General features: G+C 32.2%; 1 protein-coding gene across 34 annotated transcripts in view; it reads left to right on the top strand.

Annotated features, from left to right (window-relative positions):
• The window catches only part of LOC122522938 (voltage-dependent calcium channel type A subunit alpha-1), a 132,211-nt gene that overhangs the window by 80,798 nt on the left and 25,478 nt on the right, over positions 1–25,935 (top strand). For 22 of the 34 annotated variants that reach the window (XM_043644377.1, XM_043644354.1, XM_043644362.1 and 19 more), the window contains exons 5-20: positions 486–589; positions 2,439–2,594; positions 2,872–3,092; positions 4,730–4,833; positions 6,506–6,621; positions 7,013–7,072; positions 7,537–7,638; positions 8,327–8,347; positions 10,952–11,164; positions 11,305–11,732; positions 12,133–12,455; positions 12,552–12,671; positions 12,804–13,367; positions 13,582–13,927; positions 14,029–14,193; positions 19,708–19,818. In XM_043644377.1, the coding sequence (XP_043500312.1) occupies positions 486–589; positions 2,439–2,594; positions 2,872–3,092; positions 4,730–4,833; positions 6,506–6,621; positions 7,013–7,072; positions 7,537–7,638; positions 8,327–8,347; positions 10,952–11,164; positions 11,305–11,732; positions 12,133–12,455; positions 12,552–12,671; positions 12,804–13,367; positions 13,582–13,927; positions 14,029–14,193; positions 19,708–19,818 (3,154 nt within the window). Of the gene's footprint in view, positions 1–485; positions 590–2,438; positions 2,595–2,871; positions 3,093–4,729; positions 4,834–6,505; positions 6,622–7,012; positions 7,073–7,536; positions 7,639–8,326; positions 8,348–10,951; positions 11,165–11,304; positions 11,733–12,132; positions 12,456–12,551; positions 12,672–12,803; positions 13,368–13,581; positions 13,928–14,028; positions 14,194–19,707; positions 19,819–23,264; positions 23,376–25,935 lie in introns of all 34 variants that reach the window. The other 12 variants (XM_043644385.1, XM_043644364.1, XM_043644386.1 and 9 more) reach the window with 5 other exon arrangements.

Genomic DNA, 25,935 nt, shown 5'->3' with positions numbered 1-25,935 from the left:
ATCGAATCTAATCGAATCTAATCGAATCTAATCGAATCTAATCGCTTAAATTCTTTTCTCTCTTTTTTCTATACAACTACTATACCATTTATTTCATTACCAAAATTGATCGTCATACGCGAATAGGAATAAAAAAAAAGATATATATATATTTCCGTGGTTAATTTTCCCCTTGAAATAATATCTAGATAATGTTTTAAATACGAATATTTTCAAAATGAAGGACTAGGAGTAGAAATCGCTAGTTTATCTATATATCTCACTGTCTCTCTCTCACATTCTTTTTCTCATTCTCTCTCTCACTCTCTGTCTGTCTGTCCCTCTCTCTCTCTCTCTCTCTCTCTTTCACTCTCTATTTCTTTATCTCTCTGTCTATCTCTCTCACCTATATTAGTGACGTAGCCTAAGTACTTAAGTAGCCTGAGTATTAGTTTAATAGAGTAGTAAGTAGTAAAGTGTGGCGGGGTGTGTGTGTTTTGGGGCAGGTTCATCACGGCGTTCTCGCAGGGCATAGAACTGGATATGGATCTGCGCACGTTGCGTGCGATACGCGTGTTGCGACCGCTCAAACTTGTCTCCGGCATACCGAGTGAGTAGCGCTTCAAAAAAAATAAGAAAGAAACTGGCCGAGAAATATAAACGAACAAAAAAAAAATAACAAAACCAAAAAAAAACATTACGAGACTACGAGAGTCTCTTTTTTTACTCATTCCTCCCCTTGTCCCCCTATCTTTCGACACAAAGCTTTTTTTTTCAACGAAAGATGGGACAACTAATGAATTAACGATAACTAATAATATATAACAAATAATAATAATTAAACTATTTAAATATCTTATTAAAAATAAATCATACCTAATATTAATACTAAACTACTAATATTAATAATTGTAATAATATCATAACATAATGATAATGATGGTGGTGATGATTGATGATGATAATAATGAGGATAATGATGATGATGATGATGATGATGATGATGATGATGATGATGTGATGATGATGATGGTGCTGATGATGATGATGATGATGATGATGATGCTGATGATGATGCTGATGATATGATGATGATGATGCTGATGATGATGTGATGATAATGATAATGATACTGATATGATGATGATGATGATGATGATGATGAGATGAAGCTGATGCTGATGATGATGATGATGATGCTAATGATATGATAATGATAATGATGATGATGATGATGATGATGATGATGATGATGATGATGCTGATGATGAATGATGATGATGATGATGATGATGATAATGAAGAAGATACTGCTAATGAAAATGATGATGATGATGATGAAAATGATGATGATGCTGATGAAAATGAAAATGCGTCAAACGACCGCTGTTCGAGAACTCGCTCGTATGAAAATTTTCCTGCGCCTAAGATTCGGATATCTCACGTTTAATACGCATTATTATTATAATTCGTCCACGTTGGACTACGTTTATCGCATATATCTGTGGTATACATGTATATGTATTTATTAATATACATATTGTATATAAAATACATGTATATGTATTTATTAATATACATATACATGTATATTTTATATATTGTAAACCTATTATATTAAATATCGAATAGTGTTTAGATTTGATTAAAATGCGAATCGACGGGCATTCACTGTCGGATATATAATTATATTATATTCTCTATAAATTCGTAGATATGAGCGTAGTATTCTTGATTGCAACGTTAATACCAACACACGTACACGTAGATGGCATTGCAAGGACTTAGCAAATTTTTTTTCTTTTCCTTTAGGTTACGTTCGTAGTATTTTTGATACCCATTTAGATGCTCTTTGAGGGCTGTATGTTGTGTTTAGATATATCGTTGAGGTACCTTAATCGTTAGCGCGCAGGAACATTTTGTGCGAGAACGGTGAGAAGTTTGTATCTCTATATCCTGTCGAATTAACGGTATAAAGTAATTTTTATCGAAATTTTCTATAACTTTTTTTTTCATTATTTTCTATAATCATTAATTTTCTTCTCGTACATATTTAAATATTACATAAATAAACAAATAAATAAATATAAATATATATATGGTTTCATAGATATTTTGCACGTGTACAAGTTCGGACAATAAGAAAAGAAAAAATCCAAGTATTAAAAATCTTTCTCGAGCAGCGGAAAAAAAAAGAATATGACGCGTGCCGAGAGAGTGCGGTTTTAAAAATAAGAAGCGTCGTTACGACAGTGGGCAAAAAAAAAGAATAGAAAAAATAAAATGAGAAAATAAAAAAAAAATGCAAAAAAAAAAAAGAAAAAATAGGAAAAGAAACTAGAAAGAAAATATAAAAGAAAAAAAAAGAAAAGTTTTAGTCGTGTGTTAGTCGTGATGCCGAGTGGGGACGATTTTTCGGGCTAATTACTCCTCGCCGTTCTCTCTTCTCTTCCATACAGGTCTTCAGGTGGTGTTGAAGTCCATCATAAAAGCAATGGCGCCGCTTCTGCAGATCGGATTACTGGTTCTTTTCGCGATCGTGATATTCGCCATCATCGGTCTTGAGTTTTATTCGGGAACACTGCATAAAACGTGTTACAGTATAAAGGACATCAGTGAGTATATTTTTTGCCGGGTCATTTAAAACCCCGACGGGGTCGGTTGAATTATTTTCAAAAGATAAATATATTTTTTTCATCTTCTATATATATATGTATATTCTTAGCAATGCTAATCAAAGAAAATATTTTTTATTTCTTTTTTTTCTCTCTCCTCCTACCACTTTATTTCTGTCTTTCTCTCTCTCTCTCTCTCTCTCTCTCTCTCTCTCTCTCTGTCCTTTTGTTCGTTCGTTCTTTTTTTTTGGTGTTTTTTGTTTGTTCTGTCGCGTAGGTGTGATCGTGAAGGAAGGTGAGACTCCGGACCCGTGTAACACGGACGTTCAATCGGAGGCACCGTTTGGTGCCCACGTGTGCAACGCGAGCACCTCAACGTGTTTGGATCATTGGGTGGGACCAAACTACGGCATCACCAGTTTCGACAACATCGGATTCGCTATGCTCACTGTCTTCCAGTGCATCACTATGGAGGGCTGGACTTCCATATTGTACTGGGTAAAGCAAGAGATATGTTCATCAGTGTTAAATATTTCTCTATGTATCTATCTATCTTTTTATATGCATATATATTTATATTTTTCTATGTATCTCTGTCCATTTCTGTATCTCTATTTCTTTTTTTTTTTATGTGTCTCAATATTATACAATTTTTATAAATTACCTTGTATACGCATAACATACATTTAATTGCGTACACGACGTGTTTTATCTATTTGAATGTGGTCCATTCGATATTTTTTATTATATACGTGCCGAATTTATATGAATTTTGTCAAGCTTATCCCATTGGCTAGAGATGAGTCGTAATCTTTTCTTTATTCTTTTTTTATTTTTCTTTCCTTTCAAAACGATCGAATCTTCGTTCGATGATCGGGATCCATTTATTTGGATCGATTACAAACAAAAGTTAGATTAGATAGTAGATTGGAATGTAGAAAAGTTTAGTCGAACTTAAGATTCAATCGTTTTTGAGTATTTGATTTATCTTTTATTATTTTCTTTTTCTTTTAATTTTGTATGCATCCCGTGTCGTTTTTACATGTTACACGAACGTTGAGTGTTCCCTCCCCTCCCCCCTTTTATGTTTTTTTCTTATAATCTGCTATTGATAATCGTTTCATTTGTTTTTTATTTGATTTGGTTCGATGTCGTTGATGTTATTATTTTGTTTTTTGTACCTACATTATTATTTTCTTTTTTTCAATCTTTTGTTATTTCTTCGTTGTCGATTTACGATGATGATAAATAAGAAAAAAAAGAAGGAAAATAAAAAAGTAAACCTAGCCGTTGGTCGAGCTTCGAGATCGTAATAAATATGCTTGCAGAAATGATAATTAGCTAACACTGACGTATATTTTCATCTTGCTCAGTATAACACTGTCAGTTTCAGCCCTCTTTTGCTATAACCTTAATGTTTTAATATAATATATATTAATATACATTCATATATTTGTGTGTATATATATATATATAACTCGATCGTATCGATCGGTCGTATCGATCCATAACAAAATCTCAAAGTGACGTTTATAGATTTTTATATTTATAATTTTTAATGCATATACACTGAAATCCTCTCGAATAACACGGTTTCGATATAACTTCCGCTTAATAAATTTACAATTAGACAAACCTTTGATGATTCAATTATACCGTTTCGTTTCGTTTACAATTAAACGCGAATTCAATCCAACGTGAAACAAATTAACCGTGTTATGGGAAATTTGAATGGAACGGATATGTGCAGAGAAAATAATATTTCTTTGACAAACAAATTGTTCGATTAGCTTATTACAAATTCTAAATGTTATTTGATTCCAAATTTTGATTGTCTCGACTTTAACGAAACGTTTCTCTTTTGTAAAGGGTTTGAAAATTATTCCGTGTATTTTGTTATTTTTGCTGTTATTTTTTCAAAGGACAATTCAGATATTAAAACCCAAGTCAATGTGCTAACAAAAAAATGGAACGGAAAGTAAAAGAAAAAAAAAAACAAGATCTCCGTATGTCTAAATGTCTTTATGTCGCATAATGTTCTTTTGTCATTGATTGATATGCGTACAGCTGTGTATCTGGTGCACCATGCTCGCACATGTAATACCGGCTTCACGTGGCTCTGGTCAAATTTGCAGACAAACGACGCTCTTGGAAGCACGTACAACTGGATTTACTTTATACCATTGATCGTCCTTGGCTCCTTCTTCATGCTGAACTTAGTTCTCGGTGTCCTGAGCGGGTAAGTATCGTCCAAAAATTCGTCCAAAAATTTCATCAAATTATACCCATTAATATAAATCCGATCGAATTATCTCATTAATAATACACGGATAAATTCGTCGAATAATTTTACGCGCGCGTTTCATTTTTAAAAGAAAAACATTTCGTTTATTTTAATTTCTAACCGAGTCCACGATCGAGGATTAAAAATAAAAAGAAAAAAAATGAATACTCGAACGATGAACCGATGGATAAAAGTAAAATCAAATGTCTTATCTTTTCGTCAGGGAGTTTTCTAACGAAAGAACGCGGGTTGAGAGGCGAGCGGCTTATCAGAAAGCAAAGCGAAAACGTCTCTTCACTACCGCATTCAGTTCCTACTTAAAATGGATCACTCAAGCAGGTTTCAACACTAACGGATCTGTTACTTGTCTTTAGCTTTCGTTACATATTGTGTATACATTGAGTATATATATATATCGCTTTTAATTAGATATATCGAGGTGTCGCGTGAACAAAGAGCTCAAGTTCGGAGTAAGCTAGAGAGTAAAGGCTAATCGGTTTATATCCCCTTCGGATCCGATTTCCTATCATTGATTCGAGTATGCGTATGAGCAAAACATACATACATATATATATATATTACCGTCAAAGCCGGAAATCCGTCATTGCTAGCAATTCCTAGGCATTATCAACAATGCAAAGCGCCTTTAGACAAAGTCGAAAATAAGACTTCTTACAGACTTTTCCTAAGCATTGAACATAATATTTTGGTATCCTATAGAATATCAAATTACTATTTAAGCAAAGTTGAAAAGAATACATTATAAAAATAAATCATTATAAAAGCATAGTAAAAAACAAATTTTATTTTCAATAAATGCAGGTATAAAAAATTTCGTTCTAAACTCGTTTATCTTCCGATACGATAAGAAACAAAAGATACAGATTTTCCGTGGACATCTCTACGAATATCTGTCTAAACATAATATAATCTTCTCCTACGATAAGTAACAGTGGACCCTATATAATAACACACCAACATTAACTAAGATTCAGTTTATAGAGATACGCATAGTATAGCGAAACGCACAGTCTCAACAACCCCCACCATGCTCGCTTTTGTGTGTGTGTGGGAGCGGGGTATGGGTTGTTTGTGGGAGGGGGAGGGGTTGCATATGCTGTTTGAGCCTGTGCCCGATAATGTATTCTTTTCAATGTTGCTTAAATAGTAATTTCATATTCTATAGGATACCAAAATATTATGTTCAATGCTTAGGAAAAGTCTGTAAGAAGTCTTATTTCCGACTTTGTCGAAAGGCGCTTTGCATTGTTGACAATGTCTAGGAATTGCTAGCAATGGCAGATTTCCGGCTTTGACGGTAACATATACACACGCTAATTTACGTATGTAGACTCTCCAAATTACGTATTTTTTTGTTAATCGAACGATTATAAGCTAACTAACAATTATTCGCTCGATAGAAAAACGTTGTATAGTTTGCCTACTTAACGGACCTTACCCCCTGCCCCCCTCATCCCTTTTTACATGTTATCATGGTAATTAAAAATGATCTCTCTCTCGAGTACACACACGCACACGCACACGTACACACGCATATTACACACATATACACAGGACACGCAGAAACATGGCATATATGTATGAACCTTTGCTGCTACGCTTGTAGAGAGTTTGCGAAGGAGAGAGAGAAGGTGGAGAACCGGCAAACCTTCCTAAAATTGCGAAGACAACAGCAGCTCGAGCGCGAACTGAATTGCTACCTCAATTGGATCTGCAAAGCAGGTTAGAGATGCTACACGATTGGTAAACGTCAAACGTGCATTCACTCCAGATTAATCCACTAGCTTTTACGACTTTTTTCTTGTAAATCTATAAATCTAGTTTCCTTTATTATCTAAGCCAGAAAAGTGAATTAGTTTCTTGGTTCTTTCCTGTTGTTTTTTTTTTTTTTTATTACTCACCCAGTATTTAGAGACACCGCTAGAAAAGAAATAACTACATATTTATTATACTTATGTTGTTTTATGGTCGTCGTGCAGGTAAACTATAAAAACAAAAAAAAAAGAAATATGTCGCGAGTTTCTGCTTCATAATTAAATAGTCGAAAAAGACATTATTGTTCGTTATCGTAAGAAAATTTTCTGAGTGACCGTAATAACGATTTGAATTTCAGAAGAGGTAATTCTCGCCGAAGAGAGGACCACGGAAGAGGAAAAGATGCACATATTAGAAGGTTTGCGTTAGATTTTCCTTTTAATGTATCTATAAGTAATCGTATATGCAAAAGTGTCCAGCAGAATTATTTGATCTCCTTTTCTTTACTTTTATTTTTTTTTCTTTTCTTTTTTTTTCAAGAGGAAGCCATGACATAAAATGTCACTCAGATTGATTGAAATGTATACTTTGATATTTATACACCTTTTAGTATTAAAGCTTTCTCACTAAGCGACAAGATAGATGTAAATTGAGAAGGATTTCTTCTTATTCTTATCCTTTTTTTTTTTCTTTTTTTTCTAATGTAATTTTTATGAAAATTATTTTTCATTTTCCAGAGAATTTTCACCCCTTTGCGGACTCTCGTGCATTTATATACGAGTTAATAATATTTTGAATTATTTTAAATAAAATAATATTATTAGGATAATAATCATTTATACGACATTCTTTGAACGAATTTTAATTTGTTTAATCACTCAGTGAGGAAAAGGGCCCAGGCGAAGAAAAAAAAATTAAAGAATCTTGGAAAGAGCAAAAGCACCGACACGGAGGAAGAAGACGCCGAGGATGACCAGGACGATGGTGAGTTGTATTTTTCCTATTTCTTAATTACCTCTCTCTTTTTCTCTCTCTCTCTCTCTCTCTCTCTTTTCAACGTCAAAAGTATTGTCTTCTTTCGACTATTTTTCAAACTAAGGCTATATATATAAATCTATCATATTGTTCCTTATTATTACCATTGTTATAACTATTAATTATTTGTTCTTCGGAGTGATATTCGAACGATAGGATGTTTCATTTATTATACTGTATTATATTATATTATATGAAAAATGAATTTATTATCAGTAGATAAAGGATTTAAATGATTTTTAAGTAGTAAGAGCATGCGTTTCGTCCGACGACTTTTTGTTCATCGTAAATAAAATCAAATTTCTCTCTCTCTCTCTCTAGCTTTTTTTATAAACATGTAAAACAATGTATATATCGTGCATATGCAAAAAAGAGGTATCGATCGAAAATAAAATATCGTCGAGGTACGAAACGTTATCTCGTATTTTCTATCTTACTATTCTACATCCTTGAATTTCTATGAGCATTTTATTCACTTATTGGCACGTTTGCATATTTCATATTCACCGACATATTGTTGACACGTTATTAATGTATGTCTATATTTATTGCATCAAAAAGAACAATACTCCAACTTCCCATGAACTTGTCGATGAACATTCTAAACGTACGCTATCAGATGCTCCTCTTGTTTCAGTGCCTAAGAAAAAACTCAAAGGTAACTACAACTGTGTGAATGCCTCGACTTGTCGTAAAGAGCAACGTAATATCAAAGGCTGTATTTGTATATATATATATATACATACATATATATATATATTTTTTTTATAGGCGCGTGGCGCGCGTCATATTATTTATTTATTTGTATTTTCATTTTTATTAACGTAATACACTTTTCTTAACGACGATTTTTTTTTTTTTTTTTTTTTTTTACATAACAAACATAGTCATAAATTCACATGCATACAAACTTGCGTGCAGAAACATATGTGCTAACCAAATATATTTTTGTTTCCAATAAAAATGATTTAATACATTGATCACTATGTGGGGACGATTATCAATAACCAATGTTTGTTGTTGCGTTTTATGTTTTATTTTAGAATTGTGGACTGTACAACAAAACATATCAAACTTACTAGATAGTTGACCCAACGTGGCAATGATCAAATTACAATTCTTATTATAGGTACTCGTATCTGCACACACGTATCAAAGTGCATACATGATATACGTGCATACACACACACGCGTACACGAATAGATAAATACATTCAGTAAATCACTAACTCACTCTTATGCACGTGCAAATACTCTATCCACACACACACACACGCGCGCGCGCATACATACATACATACATACATAGATTCATTGACATAATTGCGTATAAGTATGTATGCTGGCGCGTAATCGACTACTGCAGAGCATATTATTCAACATCTGGACGACAAGTCAATTGTCCAAGTAGATAGATTTCAGATACTCTAATTTTATACATATCGCTGCAAGCCTCATGCTATGGAGTGCTCAGAATAGCATGATAGTACAGTAATATTATTATCTTACATTATCATTGACTTACATTTTTTTTTATTTCTATTTTTGTTCCTTTCTTTCTCTATCGTTTTGTTCTTATGCTAAGAAAATGATTAGAAAATAAGGGCGTATTTGTTTGTCTTTTTCGTCTATACAAATAGATATACAGTCGACAATATATATATGCGTATATTCAATTGTCGCTGATTGTAATTAATATCAAGCAAATGAATTCTCCCTATTGCGTAAAAATTCTCATTAGCCCTCGAGAAATCATGGCAGATATATAATACACACGCTTGGATCATTAGTTACGGCTAATTGATTTTCCTTTCTAGGTAAATGCTTCTTCTATTGGCTGATGTAACGACACACGTTACATATATATATATTATATTTTATTTATGAATTACGAAACACTCGCGAATAAATATCTGTACACTCGCGATCGATCTATTATTACAAAATCGTTTTAGATTATCTTTCACTTTGTCTTTCCTTCGTTTATTACACAATCGCGAGTGTTTCGTCTCGTTCACATGTTATAAATATCGTTTAGGTACGACCAGTGCAATGATGGGAGCACAAATTCATTTCATTCTCTTTCTACTTTGTTTTTTTCTTTTTCTTTTTATTCTTTTAATAATCTTCCTTACGGTTTTATTATTTTCTTTCTCTTTTGATTACACAACAACTATCACTTATTAAATACTATACAAGCAAGCTAAAACCGAGCTCCTGCGAATAGCAAATTTTCGTAGAAGTGTTAAACTTACATTAGTTAGTGTTGTCGGAGGAAAAGAGTTGTCATTATAAAGTAGAACATATTTATGCAAGATTCTAACCTAATAGATAATATACTCTGTTTAGCTCTATTAATTAGATAGCCTTTGGATACATTGAATATATTAGTAATTAATTAGTATCTTATATGCATTACTCTGACCCAATTATAGTAATACCTGCTTTGTAGATTATTTCGTTATTATTATTATTATTGTTGTTATTATTATTATTGTTATTATTATTATTATTATTACTATGACTTTGATTATCTATTTGATTATTATTATTAATTTGATTATTACTATTATTGTTAGAATAGATCTATATGTATTTATATCGTAAAAATAATTTAGTCAAAAAGAAAAAAAGATCTTATCCCCAGTCGAGAAAATGTAAATTACATTTATTTCTTAGGAGAAGATGGATATCTCGAAACGATCGGTAAAGTCACTTCTTCCTTCACTTTTATTTCTTTTAATCAAATATTAGCTCGTTAGCAATCAGATTATTAGAAATTAACGGGAAAGAACAGCGGTTTGCATTAAATGATTATTATTATCGTTATTATTAATTTGGTTAATAATAATTAATTTAAACATTAATGTTGTTATTATTATTACTAAAAATTGATCCCTGTGCACGTTTCTCAGAATAATTTTATCTCAATCTTTATTCTGTAATACAATGTAAAAGTAGAGTTTCATACTCATGAATTAATCGTATTTCCTACATCAATGCGCATTGTCATTTTTTCGAAGAAATTGATTAGAAATTTTGTACATAATTATTATTTATCTATATTCTTAATTGATTTATACTTTGTAAATAGTTGAAATCGCAAATCGTAACAGGTGTATCCATCGTAAGCAGAGAAAGATCTTAATCGACTGGTTTCTTTTTTCTTTTTTAGAGAAACAAATACAACGTCGTATTAATTTTCATTTCTATTTCTCGCAGTAGAAAATAATAATAATTAAGTTAACTTATACTTTTATAGGATTCTCGAGACCTTCCTATTTCAAATCGAGGGTGAAAAACAAAGGAACGTGTATGCAATTTTGGCGAGCCGAGAAGAGGTTCCGATTCTGGATACGTAATTCCGTGAAATCGCAGAATTTCTATTGGTTCGTCATCGTCCTCGTATTCTTTAACACCGTCTGCGTAGCCGTCGAGCATTACGATCAGCCACAGTGGCTTACCGATTTTCTCTGTAAGTATTTCATTTGTTAATTTGAATGCGTTAACTGGGGTGGAGGGGTGGGTGGGGTCTACTAGGAATAATAATAAGTATACACATAAGTGTCGGTAGGTTTGATGTTAACTAATTCGCGATCGCATTTGTTATTTCAGATTACGCGGAGTTTGTGTTCCTTGCCCTGTTCATGATGGAAATGTTCATAAAGGTATACGCGCTCGGTCCTCGCACATATTTCGAGTCGAGCTTCAATCGCTTCGACTGCGTCGTCATCTCGGGCTCGATCTTCGAGGTGATCTGGTCCGCGGTGAAGTCCGGCTCTTTCGGCCTTTCCGTCCTACGTGCCCTTAGACTCCTCAGAATTTTTAAGGTCACCAAATACTGGAAGAGCCTGCGGAACCTCGTAATATCGCTCCTCAGCTCGATGCGTAGTATCATTTCCCTTCTCTTTCTGCTCTTCCTTTTCATCCTCATATTCGCGCTGCTCGGAATGCAGCTATTCGGTGGACAATTCAACTTCGATTCCGGCACGCCACCCACAAACTTCAATACTTTTCCCATCGCGCTGCTTACTGTCTTCCAAGTAAGTTCTATTCTCTTTTTTTTATTAGAAATTCCTCTATAAAGGTTCCAAGATTATATTACTGTGGGACGAGTGCCTCCATGCCAAATATTTAAATAAGCATTCGTGAAGGGGTTGGACGATGGACCCTGGATAGCTCAATGGATAAAGTGCAGTCGCCTGGAAAGCGAAAAATCCGTGGTTCGAGTCCCGGTCCAGTCAGTCCAACGGCCCAATTTTTTCACGAATCTTACATTATTATTACTGTTTTCGTAAAGCAGTTATAATATAAAAGAATGCGTCAATTTCTGATATTTAATAACTGTTCGTTTTCGTTAGACGCGCATATATGCAAACACCCACCCGTCCATAGCATTGATGTGTAATATTACAAGAATTAATCGAATATTCATTCGAACAGATCCTTACCGGAGAAGACTGGAATGAGGTGATGTACTATGGTATCGAGTCACAAGGCGGTCACAGAAAAGGTATGATGTATTCGCTCTATTTCATCGTGTTGGTGCTATTCGGCAACTATACTCTGCTGAACGTATTCTTGGCTATCGCCGTCGATAATTTGGCCAATGCCCAAGAATTGAGCGCCGCCGAGGAAGAGGAGCAGGAAGAAGACAAGGAGAAACAAATGCAGGAAATCGATAAGGAAATCGAGACATTGCAAAAACCAATCGATGGTACAGCATCTAAGACAGATATCTGTCCTCCTAGTCCGAATCAGAATTTGTAAGTTTAATTCGAATATCAACATACTAATGAGAATAAGGGATTATGAATGAATGAATTAACATCCGAGGGGGGGGGGTTCTTGGGGATTTTTAGTAAAGACGGTAAAGGTGGAAAGCAGGCGTCCGAAGAGAAGAAGCAGGATGAAGACGATGACACGGGACCAAAACCAATGCTGCCATACTCCTCCATGTTTATACTATCCCCTACGAATCCGTGAGTATTGAAATGAGTACAAACGAATACACCAAGTCTTCTCCGCTTTACGATTTATGGGGGGACTCGAGGAGTACAACGAAAATATACATTTGTATTAATTTAGATTATTCGTTTGTTGCTTTGAATTAGCGTAAGAAGAGCCGCCCATTGGGTCGTCAATCTAAGGTACTTCGACTTCTTCATTATGGTGGTAATATCGTTGTCGAGTATCGCGTTGGCCGCCGAGGATCCTGTATGGGAACGTTCGCCGAGGAACGAGATCCTCAACTACTTCGACTACGCGTTCACCGGTGTCTTCACCATAGAGATGATCCTAAAGATCATCGATCTTGGGGTCATATTACATCCTGGCTCGTATCTACGCGAGTTCTGGAACATTATGGACGCGGTGGTCGTAATATGCGCCGCGGTATCGTTCGCATTCGACATGACCGGTAGTTCAGCGGGACAAAATTTATCGACGATCAAGTCGTTGAGGGTGTTACGTGTGTTGAGACCGCTTAAAACGATTAAAAGAGTACCAAAGCTCAAGGCGGTCTTCGACTGTGTCGTTAACAGTTTGAAAAATGTCATTAACATTCTCATAGTGTATATATTATTCCAATTCATCTTCGCTGTGATCGCGGTGCAACTGTTTAACGGAAAATTCTTTCACTGCAGCGACGAGAGCAAGTATACGAAAAAGGACTGCCAGTGAGTAGTAGTTACCGACAACATTTTCAATCTAAAACAACAACCCCGATAATAATTAACAATCCTCCTTCTACCCCCCCCCTCGCCTTCTTTTTAATTATCCAAGGATATTAAGTGTCTCAAGACACGGATGAAAACGTATTTAACCTTAACGATGTAAATGTATATAGTCTCACAATTAGATTACATAAGAAAGCGTTGCTCTTTTCCACAGGGGTCAATACTTCGTCTACGAGGAAAATGTAATGCTGCCAGAACCCAAGAAAAGAGAGTGGACGTCTCAGTGTTTTCATTACGACAACGTTATGGCAGCTATGCTTACGTTGTTCGCTGTACAAACTGGCGAGGGATGGCCACAAATCTTGCAGCACTCCATGGCGGCCACTTACGAGGACCAGGGTCCCATTCAAAACTTTCGCATCGAAATGTCCATTTTCTATATCGTCTATTTCATCGTCTTTCCATTTTTCTTCGTAAACATCTTCGTGGCCTTGATTATCATTACGTTTCAAGAACAGGGAGAAGCCGAGCTTCAGGACGGCGAGATCGATAAAAATCAGGTATTATCATTTTGCATTGTTAATTGTATTATAATTAACGAACTCATTTGAAATAAATTCAAACCAGTGTTTAATGAATAATTATTTATTTGTTATTTCAGAAATCATGTATAGACTTTACGATACAAGCTCGCCCACTCGAGAGGTACATGCCGAAGAAGCTGAACGGCGTAAAGTACAAAATTTGGAGGATAGTCGTATCGACACCGTTCGAATATTTTATCATGATACTCATCGTACTAAATACATTACTACTAATGATGAAGGTAAGTTCTTACGAGCCGTATCTATATATCCCCGTTGCTTTTGATTCTCTCGACGAGGAAGCAAAAGAGAGAAGATCGATGTGTCTCTCTTTGCTGCAAATACCTCACCCCCTATCCTCTCTGATCCAGCCCCTATTAACAATGATATTTTATCTACGAGCAATAACCAAAGTCAAGAATTAAATGAAAGAATGTTTATGAATATAAATATGAGAAAAAAGACAACGCCAGCTCACTCCCCTTTTACCCCTCCCCCCACTCACACCAGTGAATCTTCCTCGTTCGTATGTTGTGTGCCCATAAATATTTATACACATTTATTATATATATATATATTCTCGATTCCCTCTTCGGGATTATTCGTTCCTCGTAGCATTTTAAAATATGTTGATCATTTTGAATTAGTCGACAATAGAAATCTATATTAACGTCTCTAATCATTTCTTTTTTTTTCATCTACCACGAATACATCACCGTGTAATATTTGAATAATTTGAATGGCAATATCATGTAATATCGAGACGGAAAAGCGTACGTAAATTGCTACGAGTATATGTTATAATATACAACATATTATGATTTATTATTTGTGACTATATAATAATAACATTACATTTTTCTACGAGGACATTGTTGTTCTTGCTTGCGAATTTTTTGACTGTTTTTCTGTATAATTGTCATATCCATGTACTTTACCAAATTGCGTGTTACACAGCTGTGTCGAATTTTCTTACTTCCTAAGAATTATTTTGTTCTTTCATTCTGTATTTCTAACTATCTTTCTCTCTCTCTCTTTCTCTCTCTCTCTCTCTCTCTCTCTTTCTCTCTCATCCAATTTCTCCAATCAAAATTAATGCAATCGTTTCTTTCCCATTACCTTCAAACTTTCTTATGGTTTAATACTTCATACATTATTTTCTTCATTAATTTCCCCATTCGCGCGTTTTACGATCATCGTTCTTTATTGTTGAATTAACGTGACAATAAAGTTTCTTCTTTCTAACTCATTTTCTCTCTCTCTCTCTCTCTCTCTCTTTAAGTTCTTCCTGTTTTTTTCATATCCTAGCCTTCTCGACAAATTGCATGGCTGGTGGCTGTAAATTTGTTTCATAGTAGATATACTCCAACGACGTGTGAGAAACTTTGAACATCGCTGTGTTTCTTCTTATCCAAATCATCACATATACTTTTACTTATTATACTAATTGAAATTATTTATATTATCAATTTATATACATACACCTAACGTGCGTTCGACATTTTTTTTTCTTTTTACGCTTTGATGATAAGCCTACGTTTTAACTGGTGGTGAAACAAAAAAAAAAGCGTTGCACAAAACGAGCTGCTTATTTTCTGATCGAATAAAAATCTTTAAAAAGAAAATACTTGAAAAAGAGAAAAAAAAAGAATAAGAATAATAAAAAAAAAAAACTGGCAACATAGAGAAGAGCCCTGCACGCCAGTCCACCTTTTGTGTAGAGTGCACACTTATTATTTATATTTCTTGATTATCACACGCTTTTAGTTTCTCAATACTAAACACAAATTTTCTATTTCTTCACCGTCCTCCTCCTCCTCCCCTTCCTCGTCCTTTTTCTAATTATCTATTCATCTTTCTATTTATCTACCTATATGTAACATACATATATATATATATATATATTATATATTTATTTATTATATATTTATATTATTATATATATATATATATCTTTCCTTTTCAAATGACTGATCGGAGATCGGAAAATACGAGGGAGAAAAATCCTATGTATGAGAGATTCCCGTTTTTCTTTTCAATTTCATAGAATCAGAAAATCCGACACACATATTATATAAATCTTAAAATAATCTCGAAAAATAATTTTCTCTTTCTACCCACGTATTTCTCTATCTCGTCCAATGATTATACACACACGTACATACACATATATTTATTTATATACCCAACTATCTTTCTATTTATCCACCTATTCGTGTATTTATCTACTTTCCTTTCTATCTATACATCCATCTATCTATCTATCCATCTATATATATTTATCTACATTTCCAAGTTCCCTTATTTTACTCGTATAAATTTGTGACTCCAATCGCACGTATGATCAGCCTTCGCTTTGTGAACAAGCAAAAACCGATGAAAGATCATCGTGATACAATACAATATTTTGTGATACACATGCTGTCGATTAAAAAAAAGATAATATATCTGACACGCACACTCTCACACGCTATCGTGTCGAATTTTATTGCCTGGAAATATTATTATTATTACTATTATTATTATTATTATTATTGAAAAAGCAAGGAATGTATTATTATTATTATTATTATTATTATTATTATTATTATTATTATTATTATTATTATTATTATTATTATTATTATTATTATTATTATTACGAAATCCACTTTTGCACACGCACTTGCAACAAATTTTTTGTCTGTGAGAACAAATGGCACGTTACACCATTTAACCCCTTTATTTATTTTGTTCTTTTTTAATTTTAATTATTCTCGTGCATATGTTAATGAACAAAGAGACGAGAAATCTGAACAATAAAAAAGAGAAAAGAAATTTAAATGAATTATTTTAGAATAAAAAATTCTATACATTTATATATATATACACTTGGATCGGTAATTATGGGAATTGATTAACAATGAGTTAAACGAAATGGAATGAATGATTTATTTTACATGTTATAAATAATTTTAGATATTAAATGAATCATGGAATTAATTGAAAAATTTTTTTCTTTTTTTTAGCTTGGTCGCGTAGTCACCTGACACGTAAAAAATATATTGAATTTATTCGATAATAATTGATTTGAAAAAAAAAATAATCAATCGTATTAATCTCTCAATTCATTGTTGAAATGCACGAAGAATGATTGACTCTCCACGTACTTCTACATTTCACTATTAAAAATCCTCATTTATATATAAATATATATTCTGTACGATTGTCACAAATATATATATATATATATATATATATATATACGTACATACACGCGCACAAAACACGCGCACAAAACACGCAACAAACGAACACGTACGCGCAAAAGAGAGAAAAATAGAGCGTTAGCATGTTAATGGCTATTGTCAATGTCGAACGATCGTGTTCTTCGAACCGATTTTCAATTCACACTCAATCACAATGGGGGATGATGATCACTGAATGTATGTTTCAATTAAATATCGATCAAAACTAACACTATTTTCTTTGCACGGGGCGTCCTTGGCACGTATAACTTTCAATTTCCTTTTTTCTTAATAATTTTATTTATTTATTTATTTGTTTTTTTTTTTGTATTATTTTAATCTATCTCTTTTTATCTGTTTTGTCTGTCTGTCTGTCTTACTGTCTATCTGTCTGTCTGTCTGTCTGTCTGTCTGTCTGTCTCACTCTCATTATCTATGTCTGTCTCTATCTAATTTTATTTTGATACTTATCTAAATAAGAATGCATTCAAAATCTGAGGACAGAAATTTCTCGTTAAATGATCCTTCGTCAAACAAACCCCCCCTTCCTCGTTCAATTATTCCGTCTATCGTTATTGTACATTCGATCGTGTATAATATGTTCTTTATTTATTTACGTTATTTTTCAAGAATATTTTACTTTCTTCTTCTTCTTCTTCTTCTTCTTCTTCTACTTCTTCTTTCTATTCTCTTATTTTTATTATCTTTTCTATTTCGTCTTTCGTCATCTCTCTATTTCTCTCTTTTTCTTTATTTCATTTTGAAAACGTTTTGACAACGTTTCTCGTTGGTTACTTTCAAAGAGTTTTTCTTAGACAAGGAAAGTGTCAGAATATTTATTGTCTTCCCATCTCGGTAATTTTCCATACATTTATTTGATTTTTCTATAAAGATCTGTCATCATTTATATCAACGTCGTCGAATTCACGACATAAATATTTCCAATTAGACATAATTTTCGTCGCAAAAAAAATCTAAACCTGAGTTAAATAATAATAAAAAAAAAAGTATACAAATGATATTTAACATTTTTTACCCTTTCTCTCTCTCTCTCTCTCTCTCTCTCTCACTCTCTCTCTCTCTCTCACACACACACTCTTTCTCTTTCTTTTCGTTTTATAAATTTTTTTTTCTTTTTTTTTGTTAATTTAATTGACGTACATTTTTAAATTATATTTTTCACATAAATCAGCATAGTACTGATATAATATTATCGTGGTACACTATCGACATGCACAATACTCTATGTAATAATCCCACTGAGAAATTCATAGTACACCCAGAGTAAGACCATAAAGAAATTCATGTGTAATATGTAGGATTGACGATCGTTCTATTTTATTTATTATGCAACATGCATACATAAACTTATGTGTCGGTAATTAAAAAACAAATAATAGAGTCCACTGTTAAGTCCATAAAACAATTGTTTCCAATTGTTTGACTTTGTTGAGTGCTGTAAATACCAACACGTACATACAGCGAAGTCACAGGAGTATTAGTATCCGTGTCTACAGTAAATTTGAAATAATTCATATTTGTTTGTAATGCAAAGCACCAAAGTTTCTATTTTGGAATATTTTCTATTTTGGAAATCTATTTTGGAATAAATAAACATTCAAATTAATATAAATTTGAGATTGCAAATCATTTTATATTATTAAAGATATATATTATTTTACATACATGATAACAACAAAATTAATCTCACGAGATATGTTCAATCGTTTAAAAATAATTTAAAGATAGAAAAGAGGATTACTTACAAAAATAATAATTATATTTTTATTATATCTTATCTAGACGCAAAAAAATACTCTTAGGAGATTAATTTTTTTATCGGTTGTATCAAATTTTAACTTCTCTTATAATCCTAAAATATATTTCTATGTATATTAAAAGCTTAATATAATATTACAAGAAGATATTGATTATTTCAAATGAATAATAACTATTACGAATACTCATATGACTCCATTGTATACGTGTACCATACAATTGTTCTCAGTTTTGATATTCGACAAGGTGTAGACAGTGTTGTTTGTTCCACGATCGATTGATTCGATATTCAAAAAAAAGTCGTGTGTCTTATACATTCGTCCCACGTGCAATCAGATAATAAACGAGACAGGATACGTCGTGCGTATCGATATGCAAGAGTATGGTAAATAGAACAAAAAAATGGACCTCTCGGCTCAATTTATATAATTATTTATAAAATAAATCGATCATCATATCGGTAGGCGCGATCGTACGTGTGATCTTCGAGCTTGTGAGGAAGTCGATCCTTTGCCCTCTCTCTCTCTCTCTCTCTCTCTCTCTCTCTCTGTTTCTAATTCTATTTCATTCTTTCTTCTTCTAATCTTTCTTTCTTTCTATCTACCTTTCTCTCTCTCTCTCTCTCTCTCTCTCTCTCTCGGAGAGGATCAAAGGAGTGACGTCCTCGTAATTTAAACGCGAAACTTTCAAGGCTTTGTGCGTCTTTGTTTGTCTCTGTCGGCCGTGTGTTTGTCAGTGTATGCATTACAGTTCCATCGGCAAAGCGAGGCGTACAAGAACACGCTGAAGTACATGAACATGTGCTTCACGGGGATGTTCACCGTCGAGTGCATACTGAAGATCGCCGCTTTTGGCGTCAGGGTAAGCTCCATAATGACAACAACAACAACAAAAAATATAACAATCAACAATTTATTTTGTTCTCTTTATCTGTATTTATATTTCTATTAACACTATGACGTCCCACACGTCTAATCGAGATTATTTTGTTTGACCCCGGTAGGAGACTGTGACTCATATTTGATTATTTCGCTTGTTGATCGGTGGTTTTTGTTTAAATTAACATTTCTTTTTTTTAAATGTTACCACATGTAATTTGATTATTTATATTCGTTTGGAAAGTAATTTCTCGCTATTTTCGTATATCTTTGACATATTTTCCAATTTAACTCTTCTTTTTATACGGTCTATGATGACATCATAACGGTTGTCAACAGCGCTTGACCAATTGTTTTGCGGCATTTGCCCGATAGTTTTCGCATGCCCCAATATATGGGGCCACCGGACGGCATAGTGTTAATATATATATCTTTAATTATTCAAATCGATCATCAATTATTCGTAATCCGATTGAGAACAATTCTATCGAAAGTTACGGTTTTTCTTTTTTTTTCTTTTTTGTCATAGAAAAATTTTAATTTTTGTTATCAAATTTTGAATAAGAATATAAAGTTAGACGATAAGAAAGATTTCTTATAACAGGCGTTCGCGAACGATGAATTTATGACGGTTTTTGAACGAGCACGATAAAAGGTATTTTTTAAAAATTAATTCACTGATTATTTTTAAAATTACGTTTAAAGTTCCGTCATAAATATCATTTTTCGTACACGCTTGTAATAAATTGTTGTTTCTTATTAGAAAGAAAACGAAAAAGAAACGAATTAAAGCAATTTCTTGTCGTTATTATTTCTACGATTAATTATTATTATTGCAATTAATTTTATTAGAAAATATTGTAAGGAATACATATATATATATGATAAAGTTTATATACATATATTAATTCATCTTGATGTATCGCGATATAAATCGTACGAGAATATTTTGATTATTTAAATTCGTCGAGTTAGAAAAAACGAATTTATTATTATCTAATATTAAGGATCTATTTCTTTTTTTATCTCGTAGATATTAAACTTCAGTAACATAACGCGAATACACGAAGATTACAAAAGAAGAAAATAAATAATGTCTCGGTACTCGTGTAATTAATTCTTTTTCAACGGTACAGTTGACACACACACACACACACACACACACACACACACACACACACATACACGCACATCAAACATAAATACATATATACATTATTATACAGGCACACAATAACTTTGCAGCACCCACACACGACATTTAAAAAAAAAAAAACATTCCGAAATATTACTTTACATCTAATTACTTTCCGTTCGTATGAATTTTCCCGCCTTTTTTCTCTCTCTTCATCTCTCTCTTTCTCTCTCTCTCTCTCTCTTTTTCTCTCTTTCTCTCTCTTTCTCTAACTTTCCTCTTTGTCTATCTATAAAATCTAACTTTCGTTTTCGTGCATTACTTTTAGTTCAGTAAGTTCGTCAGTTTTCGACGAAGTTCGGAAGGGGTGATTAGTTCGTAAGGATACTAATTGTCAAAAAAAAAAAAGGAAAAAAAAGATAAAAATAATAAACAACGATACAATGAAGAAGAATGAATGTCAAATCATGGCTAAAGACGAGGATATGCGTCTTTATCCTTTTGCATGAAAAAATCTTTGCCTCTTTGCATCGAGCACGCATCACTGCACGTGACATGTTTTTTAATAATCCTCGCATGAATAATTATATATTTATATTCACTGATGACTGCGTGTGTTATGGGCCAGTTATGATTTATATTACTATGATTAAATCATACAACTCGTATATACATATATATTTATATATTTATTTTATTATATATATTTATTATCACACACATATGTGTAACGATAATTATGACAGTGAATTAATTGTTAATATAAGAATTATACAAATTTGTGTTTGATGATTTATTTTTATAATATAAATCATTTTCATAATAAATATATTAAGATCATTTATATTATAAAAAAAAAATCATCAAATCAGTTTGTAATAATTTTTTGTTTAACTTTAGGCCACTATCATAATTTACGGAGAACATATTTATAAATATAATAATAATAATAAATATTCGCAAAGTATAAAATTGAAAAACGACGAAGAGAGGAGGCATAGCTTTCTCATACTTAAGAAAAAGAAAATGGAGAAGCAAGAAATAAAATGGAAGCATTTTGTTGCTCGTCTTTGTTGTACGCATGCCATATATATACATATATTATATATTATATATAATATACATTTATTATACATATGTGCTGCTAATTATGAAAATTGGTCTGGTATCAGACTATTCTCATAATTATAGGCTCATATATATATATATATATATATTTAATATATTAATATATCGTGAAAAAAGAACGTGTATACTTGTTTCACACACATTCTCTCCAAAAATAATACACATAATCGAGCCGATCGGATTGATTGCAAACGACACCAACACATGTACGATACACTCTAAGCGTCGCGTCGTCGTTTTGAACGACGTCCTTTTTTCTTTTTTTCTTTTTTCTTTTGATTTCTTAATCAAGGAGAAAAAAAACAAGAAGAATTGAAAGAAGAAAAAAAAGAAACAAGAAAAGAAAGATCTTCCTGACTCTCTCTCAATCTGTTTCTCTTTCTCTTTCTCTCTTTATCTACGTAGAAAAATTAATTGATTCATTAGATGTTTAAAATAAAGAAACTTGAAAGAAAAATAGGATGAATGTTTTTTTGTTTTTTTATTACGCAACACAATAAGAGAGAGAGAGTCCTGTTGCGAAAGTTTTATCATTGTTGCATTTATTTGTATTAATTGTACTGTCGAGATTAAAAACTATTTTCTTCGTTTCATTTTCGAAAGATGGGTGGGGGACATGTCTCGTGCAACAAAGTTTTTTCTTTCCTCCTTATCGAAATAAAATACTTCTTCTTCGAGTTCGATCAAGCGATTAAATTAACTGACACGGTTTAATGGATTTAAACGATAAGTCTTGTCAAAAATTACAACCAACAATAAAAACATCAAGAAATATATATTTCAATATAAATATTTAATTGCAAACATTTAATAATAAGTAACGGAAATGAAGGATAAATAATTCGTTTTGTTAACGTCTTAAGCAAGTTTAAAAAAAAAACATAGTAATTAAAAAAAAATTACAACGATAAAGAGAGAGAAAAAAAATAAAAGATTAGAGAAAGAGAGAGACACGAGAATGGAGGGGTCGGGAATGAACATAATGATTGTTAAAAAAAAACAAAATCTGAATATACGCTCAGACGTATATGCACGTATTGTATACATGCATATATATATACATAAGTATATTAGATTTGATAAATGATATCTTACATATCGGGCCGCCAATCGACGACTTTAGAAGCTGGCTTGTGTTACGTCTGTCTGTTGGGTGTATTTTGTAGTATCACGAGGCGCCGCTAATACTATTGGACATCTTGACCATCGTGAACTTGGTCGTCACCCTCCTTTTCCTCATTGAGTGCATCCTTAAACTCATCGCCTTCGGATGCAAGGTATAAACAAGCCTCTCTCTTAATCATTCAAATCTTCACTGTTTTTAATTCACACGCAATTATATATATATATATTTCTCTCTAATTTGTAAATAAATGAACAAACATATATAGTATATTTATAAAATATATAAATATACTATGTGTGTTATAATGTATAAATATATATATATATATGTAGATATTTTTAATCAAAAAATTTCAAATACATTTATATATATGTGTACGTGCTCGCCTCTAAAACGTGCGCACACATAAATGCTCACATATATATACACAGACACAGACACGTGTATATAAACACAGCAGAATCAGGGTTGACAAAAATGATAAAAAGTTGTATGAAATAATTAAATAATAGCAGATATATTACTTCGACGAGATCGAATGGGTTTTGATATTGACAGAATATCGGTCGAAATGGAAGGAACAAAAACAGGATAGGAAATGAAATAAAAGAAGAAAAGTGCTGCACGCATCGATTGGGGCGTAGATTGAAAACGAAACGATGCACGATCCGATCGTGGCTATATTATTTATTTTTTTCACCAATTTCTCCTACTATATTTTAACCATAAAGCGTAACCATTAACGTGTTGTATAATCGTTCGATTGTATCGATTGAGTCGATTACAATCAAATCGAGATCGAGTGTGTAACAAGTTGAACGCCAGAAAAAGAAAAAAAAAGAAAAGAAAATAGTAAGAAACTCGTTATGGTCGATGTTTTTATTTATTAGTAACATAATCGATGATAGTTAAATCGTTTCCATTATCGATCGAGTAGAATTAGAAAATATAGATTACCTTTTCTCTCGCTTCTTTATTAATTAGATTTCTTTGCTATTTGAACGTAATCAAATATATTATTACCTATCGTATATAGTAACGAAATTCACCTATCCCCTGATTTACACGGAAAATCGGTTTCTACGAATAACCGTTTAAATTGAAAACAAATGGAAATCTGCATAATTTAGTTTATTTATTATAGTTCTTATTGTTAATACGTAGACGATTTGAAATGTTCATTTTCGTTTTTTAAAAACACAACGTTACTTTTCACTCGTTTTTTTTTTCTTTCTAATTTATTTCGGCATGGTATAATATATGAAATTTTAAGTGAATTATAAAAATGCTACTAAAATTATTATTGTTTATTAGTAATCAGTAAAAATGAAGTTTGAAATAATTATAATTAATAAAGAAAGAAAGGCACACAATGCTGAGATGTTTGCATTTTTACTGATAACGAATTTCTTAAATTTACTGCGCCATTTAACACCAATGGTTTTTTCTGTGTGTATATAAAAAAAGATTTAATACCAGTGTTATTAATCGAATGGTATTAAAAAGGGTTTATTTTTTAAAAATTTCTTTTTTACCAAACCGTGTAAAATAAAACACCGTGGAAATCGAAGGAATAGATGTATTATGTTCTTTTATGCTACACCAAAGGTTTGGTTATTTCTGGTGTGGTAAACGTGCGTACAAAGAAACAAAAAATAAATTTAAAAAAAAAACGGGGCAACGACCCTTTTCAAATTCGCGTATTTCTATCTCTTTCTCTCTTTCTAGTTTGCTTTTCTATTACCGGCATGCTCCCGTAGATTATTTCTTTCAGAAAGATCCTGTCATTTATTATTATTTTTATTTTTATTATTACTATTATATTTATCATAATATTAATATTATTATATTATTATTATTTATTTATATGATGATCATGATGATGATGATGATGATGATGATGATGATGATGATGATTATTATTATTATTATTATTATTATTATTATTATTATTATTATTATTATTATTATTATTATTTTTAATGTTATTATAATTGTTATTACGATTATTATTATAATTATTATTATTATTATTATTATTATTATTATTATTCTACGTACTTCAGCTGAGATCATCGATCATTAGTGCGTAAGATTACGGTATATCATGTAATCATAAGTATACATGTATAATAAACCGCATCTTTTAGTCTTATTTTGTTTTAAAAAAAAAAAACTAAAGATGTCTAATGATGCATGGAGGATAAGAAGATTTTTTCTTCGAGTGTCGTAGCAAGTAGTAAATATAAAAAATATTTTTTGATATATATTAAACAAAATTCTAATCGCGACCAAGAGATGCGCAAAGTTTTGTTTTTTATCATTAACACGTCGCTAGGTAGAGCACCTAATCGCACACACACACACACATTATCGAATTACATAAGTAATTAGCTTAATTAGTAGGACACACGCTCGTGTGAAGCCTCACCTTACTTATTACACTTATAATACTTTAACTATACTTGCACGCACATACATGTTACACGATTACACACACACGTACACACAGTCACACACACAAACACAAACGTATTTACCACTCGAGTGAATTAAAAAATGAAAAAAAAGGAGAAGAAGAGAAAAACATATCCGCGTCCCATCGATCCGATGATCGTAATCGGAGCACTTATTTTTTTTTCTCCGAAATCGAAATAGACGTAGTTAATCGAACAATGATGATCCTTGAATATGTACATAAACACAAAACA

The sequence above is a fragment of the Polistes fuscatus genome, unplaced genomic scaffold, assembly GCF_010416935.1.
Source record: "Polistes fuscatus isolate 324 unplaced genomic scaffold, CU_Pfus_HIC Scaffold6, whole genome shotgun sequence".
Lineage (NCBI taxonomy): Eukaryota > Metazoa > Arthropoda > Insecta > Hymenoptera > Vespidae > Polistes > Polistes fuscatus.
This window is presented reverse-complemented; position numbering and strand designations above follow the sequence as displayed.